Source organism: Hyperolius riggenbachi, chromosome 1 (genome assembly GCF_040937935.1).
Source record: "Hyperolius riggenbachi isolate aHypRig1 chromosome 1, aHypRig1.pri, whole genome shotgun sequence".
Taxonomy (NCBI): Eukaryota; Metazoa; Chordata; class Amphibia; order Anura; family Hyperoliidae; genus Hyperolius; species Hyperolius riggenbachi.
This window is the reverse complement of record NC_090646.1, coordinates 182,926,654-182,943,934: the sequence shown is the minus strand read 5'-3', so window position 1 is coordinate 182,943,934 and position 17,281 is coordinate 182,926,654. Positions and strand designations below refer to the sequence as shown.

General features: G+C 43.4%; 1 protein-coding gene across 6 annotated transcripts in view; it reads right to left on the bottom strand.

Annotated features, from left to right (window-relative positions):
• FBXW7 (F-box and WD repeat domain containing 7) overlaps positions 1 to 17,281 on the bottom strand; it is a 312,068-nt gene that overhangs the window by 5,923 nt on the left and 288,864 nt on the right. For all 6 annotated transcript variants that reach the window (XM_068278997.1, XM_068279003.1, XM_068279011.1 and 3 more), the window contains 3 exons: positions 12,621 to 12,802; positions 9,403 to 9,628; positions 4,422 to 4,632 (listed from right to left, as the gene is read on the bottom strand). In XM_068278997.1, coding sequence (XP_068135098.1) covers positions 4,422 to 4,632; positions 9,403 to 9,628; positions 12,621 to 12,802 — 619 coding nt within the window. The remainder of the gene's footprint in view (positions 1 to 4,421; positions 4,633 to 9,402; positions 9,629 to 12,620; positions 12,803 to 17,281) is intronic.

Sequence of the window (17,281 nt, the reverse complement as noted above, 5' to 3'; positions counted from 1 at the left end):
AGTACGTTTCTTCCTGAGTAAAATGAGCCATACATTACTTCTCCCCTATGTTGCTAGCGTTTACAGTACGTAGTAGAAATCTGACATTACCAACAGGTTTTGCGCTAGTCCATCTCTCCATAGGGGATTATCAGCATGGTCTTTATTCTTTATAAAGACACTCCCTGAAAGGGATTTATACAAAGATGCTAGCCAGCCTCCCTGCTCACCGTACACTTTTTTGGCAGTTGGACGGATTAACTGCCACTGACCTCTGTCACATTTCTAGTACCTACTGTAAGTGACAACAACGTAGGAGAAACGTAATTTATGGCTCATTTTACTCTGGAAGAAACGTACTTTTTAATTGTATATGTTTACATATAATTTTTCATTTTAAGACTTTCACGACAGAGGTCCTTTAAGCAATTGTTCTTAACCTGTCAGTTAACGATTCCAAACATGCAATCCTTTTTAATTAGAACGAACATGCCACAGAACGATCACAATTTGAACGCCTGTGACTAGCATTATTACCATTTAACAGATTTAATTTAGCGTTTCAAGAAAGTTCCACTTGCTACATAGCTGAATGTGAGGATGCCATCTGAACTAAAATGAGGGGACAGGAAGTGAAAAGTCTCAAAACATAATCAACTGAGATAAGTTTGTACAAACATTTTCCAACAGGTTTTAAAGTAGTCATATGATTTAAATAAAAATAGCACTTATGATATTGTTCACTACTAGAATACCGACTGTATGAATTTCCCAATGTCATGAAGAGATGCCCATGAAATATTTGGCTAGCAGAGCATAAGTAGTCTTCAGGAATCGGCATATTAATGGTCAGTCTTCCCTGTACCGTCAGGGTTACTAGCACCCTACAAGACTGATTTAATTGTACTGTGAGGCAGAATAAGCTGCCTAGTTATATAAATCAAGCTTGTGGAATGGTGGGCATTTTCATTTCTAAGAATAGAAGCATAGATGAAATATTTTGTTCCTAATTGAAATGAAATATTTGTGTTTCCATGCTGACAATGATAAAACATCTGGTATTTTAAATTAAACTGTAAAAATGTCAGTTTTTGCAGCAGATGCTCATTGTGAGGGTTTTTTTTTTGTTTAGTTTTAAACAGGATTCAGGCAGGGAACACACTTGCAGGGCCGTTTTCCCCTGCGTTTCCCAGGTTTCCGTCGGGTTTTGCGGTCGCGTCTAACGCGTGCGTTTTTCCGCGTGCGTTTCTGCGTTTGCATGGCATGTAGTGTCATGCAATGTGCGGAAAAAAGCAGAAAACTGTGCGGCTACAAAACGCGGAAAAAAACGCGAACGCAAACGCGCACAAACGCATGCGGCGCAGCGTTTCCCGAGCTAGGCTATTATTTTCAATAGCCTCTAAAATCGTGCGCGTTTTGCCGTTCGCGGCAAAACGCGCAAAAACGCATGTAGTGTGTTCCCTGCCTAACAGAATCTCTTTATGTAATAGCAGGGGCATTCAAAATGAATGAAATTAGTTACTGCCCTCAGTAACCAATCAGATCCTTTTAAACTGGACCCAAGATAAACTTTTACTCATTGCATAATTGTGTTCCTTTTATATAGTTTATAAGGCATTCCTCAAGCCAAATACTTTTTTTTTAAATACTCTAATTCCCTATAAACTAAACAAGCCTTGCCAACAGCTTCTCCAGTACCTAGGCACTCTCAGACTCATGTAGCAAGGGCTTACGGGAGCTCAGTCTGGGCAGGAGGAGGTGTTACTAGCCAGAGATTTCAGAGGTAGAGGGGAGGAGGGAGGAGAGTGAAGTTTTCACAGGCTGAGGGCTGGAGATGCAGATCAGCTTGCCTGTCTGTAATGTGACAAACAGAACATGGCTGCTCTCATTGTATCACAGGAAGAAATCATATACTGTTGAAGTGGTTTGCAGCTAGATTTGCTGTGTAAACTAAACTTTAGATAAGATATATAGACAAGTTACTTGTTATTGTTAGTTTTTCATCTCGGATCCGCTTTAAGCTCAAAACTAGACTAGACAGATTAGAGCTGCATTTCATTGGTAATGTATTTCCAGTGTCACAGTGTTCCCCTGTGTATAGGTGGGGCAACCTGATACAAGCAACAAAGCGAACATGAAGTGAAAATAGTCTAATAAGGTAAAATAATAGGATCAACAGCAATAGAGCAGAATCTCATTATAGTAAACGCTGATATAGTAAACTCAGTCTTCAGGTCGCAGCAAATACGTCTGTGTACACACACAATGCATGATCAATTCTGTTATGGTAAACTACTTTACCTAGTCCCTTGGAGTCTACTATAAAAGGGATTCTACTGTAATACCAAATTGGACTTTCCTGGCTTCCCATATTCTTTTTATTATTTGGTTTTAAAGGGACATTTGATCAAAAACAAAAATTGCCCAGTTACTACCTGGGGCTTCTTCCAGCCCCTGAAGTCCATGTTCCGCTGTTCCCCTCCGTAAGCTGGACTGAGGGGGACACCAGGAGAACCGCGCAGCGCGGAATGATGGCGAGGGATCAGGAAGAAGCCCCAGGTAAGCAATTGGCCGATTTTTGTGTCAGTTAAAGTTTCCTTTAAGGGTTAAAAAACTAGGTTAGAAGATTAAACCGTCTCACTGGCATTAAACTCTGCTTGTTATGTTTATTCTACTACCGATCAGAGTAGCAATGATCTATAGAAGTACTTTCTTCTCATTCCCTGCTGTCAGAAGTTTGTCACTGCTACAAACAAGTTTTATTACCTCTTATCAAGTATTGAGGAAAATTGTGCTGCAGTCAGACTTCAGAGACAAGGAGATTTACAGCACTGGGTTATTTACCCTTACAGCAAAAACAGGGAGGAGGTGTGTTTAGCTTCTAAAGGCAACAATGGTTAATTTGCAAATATTTAGTAGTGATGCCCTGGGAGACATCTCGGCGCTCACTCCAACCTGAATTATAGCAAATTCTTTGTTTTAAGAAAGCAAACTTTTGTTTTCCATAGCATTTTAGTAAGGGGGCTTTTAGGACCATTGTAGCCCCTTACACATTCCAATGAGTTCTGGGTCACCATGAGCTTGCTGGTTAGTCTGTACATCTGGGTGTTTCAAGCCCTACTTTATAGAGCCAAATTAATCCATGCCATGCACTGATGAGGATCAACCAATCTGAAACAGTCTGTATGCATGTTGGATTATTATGGCTCTGTACAAATTAACAAGCTGACACATCATTGCATTCCAGCAGTTCTGGAGGTGCGTTTAGCTTCTAAGGGCAACAATGGCATAATTTGCATATATGCAGCAGTGATGCACTGGGAGACATCTCAAGCTCACTCCAACCTGAATTATTGCAAATTCTTTCTGTTTTAAGAAAGCAAACTTTTGTTTTCCATAGCAAAAACAAAAAAGGGCAGACAGGCAAGTTCTATGTACAATGTGTAATGGATATACTATACACTGAAGCTGATGGCCCACTGAAGCTATAGCTTCAGTGGGCCAACAGCTTTAAAAGTTAATGATAAACAGCTACAAAATATAACAGGTTTCACCTAATTATGTTAACCTCCTTGCCGGTTTTCCCGACCTGAGCTCGGGGTAGAAAAAACAAGCTATTAGCGGTGATCCCGAGCTCAGGTCGGGGTATGCATTGCAGAGCTTTACTTGAAGTTGTGGAGTCCCGCGCGCGATCTCGCTGCGCAGCGGGACTCCAGCCTCTCTCCCCGGCAGTGTGGGGTCTTTCCCTGGCCGCCGGGATCCCCCATGTCCCCGCTATTCTTCCGGGGACCCGGCAGCCAGTTGGAGCAGCGGAGCCGTGGTGGCAGCAGAGCAGTGGTGGCAGCATGACGTCATCGGGGGCGGGGCTAATATTGAAAACGAACTTCTCTATATTAGAGAAATATAGAGAAGTTCGTTTATATGTATATTAGCGCCATCTTGTGGGCAAAGAAAACTGCAGCACAGGAGCCCAGGAAGGTACATTTTTTTTTTTATTTTGCTGCAGATCTCCCTGCCAGAATGATTTTTTTCAGATTTTAGGGTCTGAAAGAGTGAAAAAAAATTGCACCGCTTTTAGACCCTAAAATCTGGAAAGAATCAGACCGCCAAGGAGGTTAAAGAGAACCCGAGGCAGCATTTTCAAATCTTAATAGGACACATTGGCATGTCCTGTGCACAATGACATGCCTCTGTGTCATTGTGTTGCATCACCCCCCCCCTGCCCCCAGCAAAATACCGCCAGGCTAGCAACAAGCAGATTGTCGCTAGCCTGCTATTTACCTGTGGCTCGTCAATCCATCAACAGGCTCCCCCCGCCGCTGCCCCCCTCCGCTAGCTTCCTCCAATCAGAAGCTAAGCCACGACCCAGGAAGTTACTCTTTATGGTGTCAGTAATTTTCTGGTTTACAAATCCAGTGAAGGCAACGAAAGAAGAAACTTACCTTGCAATGTTTGTAAACACTGTCCGGTTTTAATGTCCCATATTTTAACAGTAGAATCTGCGTTTCCCGAGACTAGAATGTTATCCTTAAGTTCCATTCCACTGGTTAACGACTGGTGTCCAGTCAACGTGTGGATACAGTTTCCAGTCTCCACATCCCAAACTCTGATTGAGGTATCCAAAGATCCACTGACAACATGAATGCCATCAAACTAAAATGTGGGGGAAAGAGATAAATATTCAAGTGTCAAGTCTACAAGAGAGCATGATCTTACAACAGGGAACTTTACAGTGTATATACTGGGGATGGTTAATGAAACGCACATAATTCTGGTTAATGCAAATGGCTGGAGCTTGAAAATAGGGTTTATTTTCAAGCAGGATACATTTTCATAAAAAAATTGAATTTCATTCACCAGCCTTCAGATGTACTAAGCAACCCTTGCCTGAGTTATATCAGAAAAAAGAAAGAACTACTGAAAGATTAACAATGCAGTACAGGAAACAACATTAAAGGAGAAATGAAGTGAGAATATGGAGGATTTATTTCCTTTTACACAACACCAGTTGCCTGGCAGCCCTGCTGATCTATTTGGATAAAGTAGTCTAAAGCAGCCCATACACTCAGCCGATTTTCTGGCCGACCGATCGATCGCGATCGATCGATCGCAAATCGGTTGGCCAATCGACCGATCGACGGCCGATTTCGATCGATTTCGATGGATTTCCATCGAACTAGCAGGGTGGAAAATTTAGGTCGATCTGATGAGATTGCTTATCAGTTTGCATTGGCCTTAATGGAAATCTGATGGCAAAAAAATGCCATCAGATCGAATTTCAACAGATTTCAAACTGAAATCTATTGGAATTCTATCCTGGTAAAAAATGTTCTAAAAACGCATCAGATAGATCATCAGATGCATTTCTTATCTGTCTGCTGCCAATCTGACGAGTGTATGGGCACCTTTAATCATAGTTCCTCAACCCTGTCCTCAAGGCCCACCAACAGTGCATGTTTTGCAAAAAAACACAAGGTGAGGTAATTAGTGGCTCAGCAGAGCTGATTAACTACCTCTGTGGAATTCCAGAAAACATACACTGTTGGTGGGCCTTGAGGACTGGGTTGGGGAACACTGGTCTAAATAACACCAGAAACAAGCATGCAGCTAATCCTGACAGAAACACCAGATCTGAGTATGCAGGTTCAGGGTCTATAGCTAAAAGTATTACAGGCAGAGGATTCACAGGACGGCCAGGCAATGTGTATTGTTTAAAGTGAAATAAATATGGCAACCTCCATATACCTCTCACTTCAGTTGTCCCTTTAACCCTCCTGGCGGTCTATTAAAAACCGCCAGGGGGCAGCGCAGACTTTTTTTTTTTTTTTTTTTTTTTAAAGATAGCCGCTGTGCAGCGGCATCCCCCTACCCTCTTCGATCAGGAAATCCCGTTCATAAAACGGGATTTCCTGGAGGGCTTCGGGGTGGGATGACGTCACTGACGTCATTATGTCTAAGGGAGTCCCGATCCACCCCTCAGCGCTGCCTGGCGCTGATAGGTCAGGCAGCGCAGGGGTCTAGGGTGGGGGCTCTGCGGCGAATCGGCGCGGGGTGGCGGCAATCGGTGTGCTCACGCAGCTAGCAAAGTGCTAGCTGCATGCAGCAAAAAAAATAAATAAATTGCGCAAATCGGCCCGGCAGGGCCTGAGAAAACCTCCAGCCTAGGCTTTTTGAATCATACATTCTCCAATCTCAGTAAACCCCCCCTTTGTGTGTTGTAATTCCCCCCAGATCAGATGGAATTAAAATCTATCATGAATTAGTGCTGACCATGTGCTCAGTGTTACTTGTTGCAAGAACACCTCCAGTTGGACACTTTGATCATTTCTCACTGGACAGCATAGCTTCAAGCAAATCTTTGTAAATAATGAAATATTCAAATTATATTCTAGGTTTTGCACTGTCTGATCAAAGCAATATTGAATATACTGGATATACCTTTTCAGCCATCTCAATTCAGTATAGGAGAGTGTTTTTTCTATTTCATCATTTTGCACTACTTTGTGTAAGAAAGCAAGATTCAATGGTGACTGGTTCTTTTTCAAGGAGACATGGATTTCATAAACTGGAACTCCTCAATTCCGCTGGGGATAGGCAAGTCTCGCCAAGCTACCACTCCGCCATAAGCCACCTTCTGACATGGCCTGGAACACACTAGGAGCACTTTGCGATTTGACAAGCTCTAACGCTATGAGTGTGATCCCACTTGAGTGATGTGATTTTATACAAATCCCTTATAGTATTGTGCGTTTTTTCAAATCACTAGCGCTTAGAAGAGGCTGCGGTTGGGTTTGAGCCCTAAAGCAGTAACACAATAATGATCACATTACGCGGGGCTTGGTAAAAGACACTGATCAGACTAGCAGATGTGTCCCTGCCTTATCGTATACTCAACTACAGTGAAAAAAAAGTAGCCAGTTAAACTCTGACAGAACCAACATGGATCATGTGGGATTCTCTGGGTTTTCTTTGTATTTAAAAGAATTTTCTGAATGCCAGTTGCTAAATCCAAATGTGAAAATAGTGTGCGGTGTGAGTAGGGATGTTGGTTGGGATCTTTTATTTTGATAAACTGCCATTCAGGAAAGGATTTTGAAAACAAATAAAATCCCTTAGAATACCCCATGTACTAGTCCAAAACCTGTTGGTCCCATCAGATTTTAGCAGCTTACTTTTATTGCTGAGTGGTCCTTTAAAGCAGTAAGATCAGCCATACTGTGCCAGGGAAAAAAAACACATATATAAGTAGATAAATACTTGATCTGCTTACATAACACATGTATTGTACTGTCCACGTTTTGATTTCAGTGAATGTTATCTAGTAAATGACGAGAATTCTGTTAGTGGTGGGGGCCATGTCTTTTGCCCACAGTTAAGGCTAACTCGTGATGTCATTTCTGCCCTTTACTTTTTTTCTTGTCTCCTCCAATCGCTGAGTCACCTCAGCCTTGCTTGTAAACACAAGTGAGTAGGGGATTAGGTTTCAGATAAGAAGCTGGCAGGGAAATAAAGGGAAGAGGAGGAATAGATTATAGATACAAAGAACCCCCAGCATGCAATTCTTTGGCACGACTACTAAAGGGCCAGTGTTTCCTTAAGTATGTGATAACTCCAAATCATAACAGCAGAAATTTTTTTGAAAGTTTTGAATGCAGGCTTAGCATCTTTATCACTTAAAGGATACCACAGCCCAAAGGCTGTGGTAAAATCAAAGTTGCAATGTGGAGGGAAAGAAAGATACATACTTACCGCTTCCCTCGTTCCCTGCCGATGGGTCCCGCTCATCTGTTACAGCTCCCGGTACCGACCCGACTCTCCTGACCCTTCACCCGGACATACTGTGCTGCGCATGCGCAGTATGTCACTATACTCTTCGCTTCTGCCGTCGCATCGTGACGGCAGAAGTACGGACACTCCCCCGCCTCCTCCTCTCCCAGCGTGTGCGCTCCAATCTAAAGCTAGCGTGACATGCTAGCTGGAGTTCGCACTGGGACAATCGATGTGGAGAGAGCGGAGGGGGAATAAGTTAAAAAAAACCCACACTGCCGGCTACATGTGTGTATATGTATATACATGCACATATGCAGAGATAAATGTGGGGATATTTTTCTTGCTGTACCATAGATGTCATTGCATCTATGTACAGAATGCTTGGGCTGTACTGCCGCTGCCTGCTCGCCGCCCACTTCGCTGCCTGCCCGCCCACCCACTCACTCGCTCCCTCCAGCCGGCAGTGTGGTTTTTTTTTTAACTTATTCCCCCTCCGCTCTCTCCACATCGATTGTCCCAGTGCGAACTCCAGCTAGCATGTCACGCTAGCTTTAGATTGGAGCGCACACGCTGGGAGAGGAGGAGGCGGGGGAGTGTCCGTACTTCTGCCGTCACGATGCGACGGCAGAAGCGAAGAGTATAGTGACATACTGCGCTTTAAGGCTCATGTTGGCCCATTTTACTGAATCAACAACAGTCAGATATGCAGCTTTGCAATCATTTCATTTTTAAGCACACTACTGGCTACCAAGTAAAAAAAGAAAATAAATCAAATTGGATAGTCAACCGGCCAAACAAAGATGCACATATATTCTAACCAAACAAGTACAGCCATAATCTCCCACTAGTAAGATGGACATGTAGAATGAAACAGCCACAGTAAGCACATCCTTCCACAGCTTCCCAATACACAGATCAGAGATGTACTGAAGCTGCAGCTTGCATTTTCCATGTACTGATAAAGCAGCCATCTGTACATCCACAAACACACATTATACGTGTTGTTAAACACAGCATACTTTGTGCTAGAATCATGACCTATCATTCATAGCCTTGTATTAAAAGCAGACCTTTCAAGCTCTTCTAACCCCTGTGAAATTGACAACGCCAGCACAGCATTATGTCTTTATACACTTGTCCTTTTCCCAATAAACTGCCTACTTGCTCAGCATATCACATGAAGAGCTGCTCTTGCATCCTTGATGCAGTCTTAACACTTACATCGTTGTCTGCAGAGGCATAAATCAGAATAGCATGATCCATGACGCAGGGGAGGATGGATGCAGGTCTGGATGAGCGGAATGTAAAATTAAATTAGGCTAGAAGTAACTGTTTTACAATAATTAGATAGAAATATGCAGCTAATTGGTGACCTATAATGGCACAGCCAATCACAGCTAGAAATCAGACGCTTCTTATAACCAGAGGGCATCTGTGCAGACAGGATAAAAAGAGCAGGGAGCCTGTGCTGAGGGCACACAGTAATGAGCAGTGAGCAAAGTAAATACAAATCAAGATGACATTTGACCTACATGCATTTAGAACAGAGAATATACCGCTCCCTAAAATGACTGCTCATAATGCTACTAGAGAAACAGAAAGATAACAGATAAGGCATAAACAATATTTATAAGAGAATAGAATTGTTCATACCTGTAAGGAATAGACTCTGTTAGTGTGGCCTTGCAACGTGTGTAAACAGGTTTCGGTCTCTGGATCCCATACTTTCACCATGAAATCGTAAGCCCCGCTGACTACCCTTCGGCCATCGTACTGAACGCAGCGAACAGCCGCCACATGCCCCATCAGCACATGTAAGCACTGGCCCGTTTCAATATCCCAGACACGAAGGGTGGCGTCTCGTGAGCCGCTCACTACCCTGTTGTGAAGAAAAGAACATATAATATAGAACTGGGAATGTAAAGACAGACATGGCTCTAAAGTACATATGGAGTAATATCCTGCCTTCCTGCCATAAAGTGTAAGCAAGTCATAATAAAACCAGCTATACAGCAGACACATGGCCTCACATATTTTACTGATGACTTGACCTTACATTTATGTTACAGAAATGCATATCCACAGATAACTAAAACAGTACAGAGAAGAAATCGCGAAGATGTGATGCATGTCTTTACAGGGACTACAATCTACCACAGCAGTAGCTGCCAAACAGGGATACATTGCCTAGAATAAGTTTTCGGACACAAAATCCCTGTCTTTGAGTATATACAGTAGTATATACAGTAGCATACATATGAATTGGCCACCAAGAGACTTGGGCGCAGGATACAGCCGGTATAGCTTATCCCGCTGCTGCACAAGTTCCCGGTGACGTTAAATACTATTCCCCCTCCAGGTCCACATGCATGGAGGGGAATAATGTAATTCGGCTTCCAGCTATTGCTGAAGGGCGAATTACAGTGTTTTAGAAGCAACTTCAGCTCAGTCTTCTTACGGCGCTGAAGTTACTGGCTGTGCGCCGCTATAGCCATATTCCTATTATGGCCTATGGTGGCGCCGGCTGCGTCCAAATCTCCTGCGCTGTAATCACAGCGATACAGTATATATATATATATATATATATATATATATTAAGGAATTCAGTCACCTTGGAGGCACTGACCATAAGCTATTCAAACTGACACACGGATAATATTTTTAAAGTGGTATGAAACTCAGAACTACTTCTTTGCTCTAAAAGATTACCGTATATACTCGCAAGCAAGCCGAATTTTTCACCCCCCAAAAGTGGCCCAAAAGTTGGGGGGCGGCTTGCTTGCGAGTCGTGGGTAGGTGGTGCCCCTCTCCGCTCCCCCCGCGGGCGCCGCTGCTATTACCGTAGGCGGCGCCGCTTCCTCTATCCCCGTCCTGCTCCGATAACTAACAACTTCACAGCAGCGCGCCCCCCGCTGCTGTGATGACGGAGGAAACCATTGAGAGCGGTTCCCATAGTAACGGCATCGCCGCTACAGGAAGCCGCTCTCCATGGTTTCCTCCGTCATCACAGCAGCGAGGGGCGCGGCCGTGGGGGGAGCGGGGAGGGGCACTAACTACCTACCCACCTACCCATACTGGCACTATGCTAGCTATACTGGGGCACTATGCTAGCTATACTGGGGCACTATACTAGCTATACTGAGCACTATACTAGCTAAACTGGGGCACTTCACTAGCGATAACAAAGCACTATACTAGCTATACTGAGCACTATACTAGCTATACTGAGCACTATACTAGCTATACTGAGCACTATACTAGCTAAACTGAGCACTATACTAGCTAAACTGAGCACTATACTAGCTAAACTGAGCACTATACTAGCTAAACTGAGCACTATACTAGCTAAACTGAGCACTATACTAGCTAAACTGGGGCACTTTACTAGCTAAACTGAGCACTATACTAGCTATACTGGGCACTATACTAGCTATACTGGGCACTATACTAGCTATACTGGGACACACTAGGGGAATAAGGCGGCCAGCATTTCCTACCCCGGCTTATATGGGGGTCAATCATTTTCCCCTGTTTTTTCAAGTGAAAGTTGGGGGGGGGGGGGGTCGTCTTACATGCAGGTCGGCTTGCTTGCGAGTATATACGGTATTTACAGCATAAAATCTCCTACCACAAAAAATAGTAGCAAAACAGCATTCAAACAGTTAAATACAGCAATTTGTTCTTCAGTGAAAAGCTCAGTGGGCAGCTTCTGGCTGCAATCGTAGAGGTGAAAACATCATCTTTGTTGACATTCCTTTGTCAGATACATTTAGTAACCATTAGCAAAGTGCAGAAACTGAGCTCTATCTGCTTCTTGTATGTGTGCAATTGAGAAGTGTTCACTAGATAGATTTGAATATATAAATACTGCAGTCATGCAATAAAATGCAATGGCAGCATTCAAAGCAGATAAACTGTACTTTAAGAATTTGTAGACAGACAGGATTACTTGTGTACAAAGGCAGATATGAAGACTGTATGGGTAATATAAAGTAAAAAAACACATTTTAATTGAATGTTATGTCAGAGTTTTTATCCCACTTTAAAGAGACACTGAAGCGAGACTAAATCTCGCTTCAGGTCTTATATATAGCAGGGGCACGTGTGCCCCTGCTAAAACGCCGCTATCCCGCGGCTTAACGGGGGTCCCTTCACCCCCCAACCCACCCCCCGCAAACCTGGGTCGGAAAAAGGTCGCTGGAGCTGATCTTCCTGGAGGCAGGGCTAACGGCTGCAGCCCTGCCTCCAGTCGCGTCTATCAGACGCGCATCGCCGCCTCTCCCCCGCCCCTCTCAGTGAAGGAAGACAGAGGGGCGGGGGAGAGGCGGAGGTACGCGTCTGACAGACGCGCATGGGGCAGGGCTGCGGCGGTTAGCCCTGCCCCAACCAGGAAGCGCTCCCCCGCTGCTCGGAGGGGGTTTGGGGGGACAGGGACCCCCGTTAAGCCGCGCTATAGCGGCGTTTTAGCAGGGGCACGCATGCCCCTGCTAGCTATGAGGTCTGAAGCGAGATCTATTCTCGCTTCAGACTCTAAGTGAGGCCTCATGATTTGCGCTTAAAGTCTAATAAAGAACGACTGTACTTAAAAGGACCCAAATAATAATAAAAAAAAAAAGATCATTTTTGCACAATAATTAACATTAAATTTGAATACCGATTTAACTATACAACTTTTGAAACCTCAAAACTCAGCAAAGCAATTTGCACGTCCGCCCCTCCCGGTTCAAAACATTGTGGCACGCGTTCTAACTGAAACATTCAGTATAGTTAATAGGTAGTACATTATACAGCAGCAGTCACTCCAAAGCTACAAATGTAACAGAAGTGACTAATACCCATAAAACACACTTGAAATCGCCCAGTAAACAAACCTTTTTTCATGTAGATGCATGCATCGCACAGTGGAGGTATGTCCATATAGAGTGTGTATACATTCCCCAGTCTCTGCATTCCATACTTTTAACGTCCTGTCTGTAGAACCACTGATAATGATGTTATCTCTCATCTGGGATGACCAGACTCCACCCGTATGTCCAACCAGCGTTCTCAGACACTGCGAAAAGATAGAAGGTTCAGAACATCAACCTGGATATGCCGGTATGCAAACACTGCAACACTAATGGGCGTAATGAATGACAAAACAAAATTAGGAGGAAGAAAGCCTCTACTGACTTTAAATCCAATCTGCATGGGTCATTTTTTTCCACTTCAAGAATAGGTATTTACACGTATCCTTATTTGCTATCACGGCAAAGCAAAAGTGCCCATGTACACACAATAATTACTTTGAAATAAAAAAGTGAGCTTTAGCAATATATGTATACAGTACTGATGTGGATCTCTGATACAAACACATTTGGAGTAATGACTACTAGATAACTGTCTCTAACCTTGGACACATTGCCCCATTAGTCTATTCAGATGTGGAAGAGATAGCTAAGACTTCAACAATTCTGTCTATTGCAGAGGGATTCCGGACAAGCAAGAGCGGCCCAGTGACCATTTAACTGCTCAAACAAAATCAAGGCATTTAAACATTTTCCTACATTTTCTTTAAATACACTTCATGGCTGCCACCCTGTTTTTTGCCAATTATTGATACAGGGACTTCACACCTCTAGGATGATAGTCGTAGAGTCGGTAGCTTTGAAAACAATTAAGCAACTTCTGTACTCATTTCTGTCCAGGGTCACATTAAAGCTCTGCCTGGATGCATGATTTTCTATGCAGATTTGCTCTTTAAAGTTATAATTTAGTCATGGTTGGAAATGGAGGCTTGGAATGAGCATAGGGACCACAGCATGCCTGCACAGGATTGTGTAGTTTCATGCAGGCTTGGCTATTGTGCACCTCAGCATACCACTTGTTAAATCCCTGTCAGTAATCGGATGTGGGAATCCCTTTTGTGACAATGATGTGATTATACAGGTGCAGTATGCCCACAGTTGTCTACCATAGGCTCATTCCCATTTCTCACATACTGTACAAGCAGAATGGCACAGCACAGAATCATAATGTAGCAACAACCAGAAGCATGGCAGGGAATTTTTAAAAATGACTTATAGTCTCGTCTCTTGTGGGACATTTGTATAGCTTTCCAAAAATTCTGTACAATACAAAAAGATGCTCACACTTTCAGGGAGGTCAAACAAAGGAAAAACAATATTTCATGTCAAAGAAACAGTGGTCCTCTCTTGAAACATGCTGGCTTTGCAATAAAAAAACTTTGATCAATTCACCCATTGGTCCAGCATAGATCCTACAGCTACTGCTAAACCAAGAAACTGCTAGCTACATACTCACCACCCGAAGGGTCCAGCGACGTCCCCTTGACGACGGTCATTGAGCAACGCCTCTTCCTGCCCGTTACGTCACATGACATGCGCAAACGGGAAGAAAGTGATCGTGATATATTGCACAGAGTCGTCGGGGATCTTAAAGATTCAATGTGTCCATCGATTAGCAATGCACGATCCCTGTGCCATGCAGTACCTCCTGGACAGCATTTGCAGGTAAACAATTTACTCCACTTTTTGATCCAGTTTTTTTATGTTACCATAAACAGACACGCTGCCAATCAAAGCCAAGTGAACTCAATGCGAGCACTTCTATGAGCTTGCAATTACATGTAAGAGGGAGAGGATGGGATGACTAACCGCCACAGCAGCTCTGAGGACCAATGATGAGAAGGATTTGATTCATTTTTTTTTTAATAACATACAAAGCATAAAGCTAATATTCCATATACACACACACACACACACACACACACACACACACACACACACACACGACTGAGAAAATGCCGTCTTTAGCCAATCTATTTCAGCTATGTATAAAAGAGACGGTAGCAGAGTAACACAAACAGACCATTGTGTTTGTATGTCATTATTAAACTTGTTCGTCCTTACACGCCTACTTACCATATTACTGGTTACTGATCAATCCAGCCCACTTGCATGTTACAGCTGTGACTTGAAACCTGTTGCCCAGTAATTTACCATCTAGCAGGCGTATTTATAACTATGCTTGATGACTCACTGAGATATTTTTATAGCAATCCTCATCAGCATACATGATTATTGTCAAGTATTCTATTGTGGTTGGTTAATCTAAAGTGCCGCGTGATGAATGATATATTGAATCTATACATAAGCCAGGGTGTAGGCCTTCATTTGCAGAGGAATCATTTTATTATATGCATTGAAATCTTTTTTAAGAACAATGCCTAAGGCTGGCATCTGTATAGTGAAGATGAAGTAATCCTACCGGATCTCACCTAGGGAATTGCTGAATGAAATACAGTTACAGCTCACACTCACAATATACACTTTTATAACCAGACCAGTCCTGGGTAGGTCCACCTAATGAGTAAGCTCATTGGAATGGTCTACATGCCCAAGTTAACATCATCTGGTCACTACAAGGCCAAACTGCTTCTAAATATTTCTGTAAATAAATTTGGTGGAAAATGTAACCAAACAATTACTAACTATAACAAAACAAGCCTTCTACTGCTCACGTAAAACAAGAATCATGCAGATACAACTATATACTGTATATAGCAAATGCTAAAATTGTAGGCTGTAATGACCACCAAAAGATACTGAAGAACTATAATTTATTAATGCCCACGCCGGGCGCAGTAATGTGAGCGCGGCCGACGTACGCTCAAGAGGATGCCGGGACCCAGTACGCGGCTGGAGGAGGGCTAAAGGCTGCGCAGCCGCACTAGTGTCCATGCGTACTGTGCAGCCGCTGCTCCTCTCGGCGGCCATCTCAGAAGTGGGATAGCGCACGACCCGTGCGGTGGGGTCGGCACCCGACCTGGGGGCATTGAAATAGATACACTGCCGGTGGAACGGAGCGCACGGAGGGTCTCCGCCTTGGTTTTAAAAATGATACAGGTAAAAAAATGTTTTGGTCTATTTGGCCTCGGAAGCCCTTTAAGTTTAAAATTTGAGTTCTGAACCGAATGTTTCGGAGCGCTGCTGCTACAAATACGAATGATCATTCCTCTATATAAGAGGTAAGTGTAAAGTTTACCTTTGGCAACTATCATTGGGCTCATCGGCAGGGAGGAGAGCACAACTATCGCAGCGAGATCGAGAGAAGTTGGTGTAAGGCCAACAAGCTCATCCTCAATGCATCTAAGACAGTTGAACTGATCATGGACATGCATTAACTATGCACCTATGCAAGTAACTCCTTGCACCAATGAAACAAAAAACATTTCTGTGTTTACTTCCTATACTGAGTGCCGCCTCAACACAGATACATGACTAAACTCTGGAGGCAGACAATTATTGCCACACATCATTAAGGTTAGTTCACACTGGGCGCTTTTTCAGCCCTTTGCTGATCGCCGGCAATCAACAAAGCGCTGCTCCTAATGTATCTCTATGGATACATTCACACTGCAACATTTTGGGGCGATCACGCTGCGATTCTCGCTCTACTGAATGGAATCACAAGCGCAAATCGCGGCAATCCGCGAGATATGGGCTGCCGAATTGTAAAGCGCTCAATGTGAACCAGCCCTAAGAGACTGCAGGCAAAACATACACACTTTTTACTCAGACAGGACTCATTCTGATAACAATGGAGCCATAAGATCAGCAGTAAGGAACAGTTATAAACAGAAAATCTTGCGTACACTTGGCTTTCCTTAAAAAGAGGACGTTGCACTTTGTGGTCTATGGCATCACTCAATTTCATGTAATCCAGAGAAGGGATAAACTATTTTCACCTCCAGTACTACTCACATTTATTGTTATTTATCTCAAGGCCACAACAGTGTCTGTTGTTGTAAACACTTGTGAGGGAACAAAGTAGAAACTTGTGCCACAGAACGTCACCACAGCATTTGCCAGGACAAAGGTCAGATGGCTGCCTTGTAATTTGGAAGAAAGAATATACTAGCACCCAAGCCAAGTCAAATGGAGGCTTTTTATATTGGTTTGTTAGAGGGAATTAAGCGGGTCACACACAGCATGAAACACTTGAGCTACACTCTACTGAAGCCATGCAATGTCTGCACTCTCTTTCATGGGAACAGCCTGTGCTGAAGAATGTGGACAGACAGGGAGTGGCAGAGCTCTGCATCTCCCTAAGGCCCTTTATTACAAGCCAAACTGCTTCAGTATGCTGGATGAAAGTTAAGGCAGAAGTACCACCTGCCTGGGGAGCATAGCTGAGTGACTGATACAGCTGAAATATGCTCTGATTTCTGTTGCTTGATAGCAGAAGAATGTCATGCAGAAGGCTTGGCTCACTGTGAACTTTTCTTTTCTCTAGTGGTCATCACCCATTATCTCTGCAATGCTTGAATGTTCAGACCAGATGACCCAGTAAACAAGCTGACACAGCAAAGGGAATATTGTAGCAATTCCCTAATTATTGAGAAGTAAACAACCTGAGAATTAAGCAGACATTTCACACCACCCAGTGGGTGATTAACTAAATGGGGAGGGGGTGCACTCAAAGGGCCAAATCTAGCAGTTTTTTTATATGCATAGAACATTATTTTAAA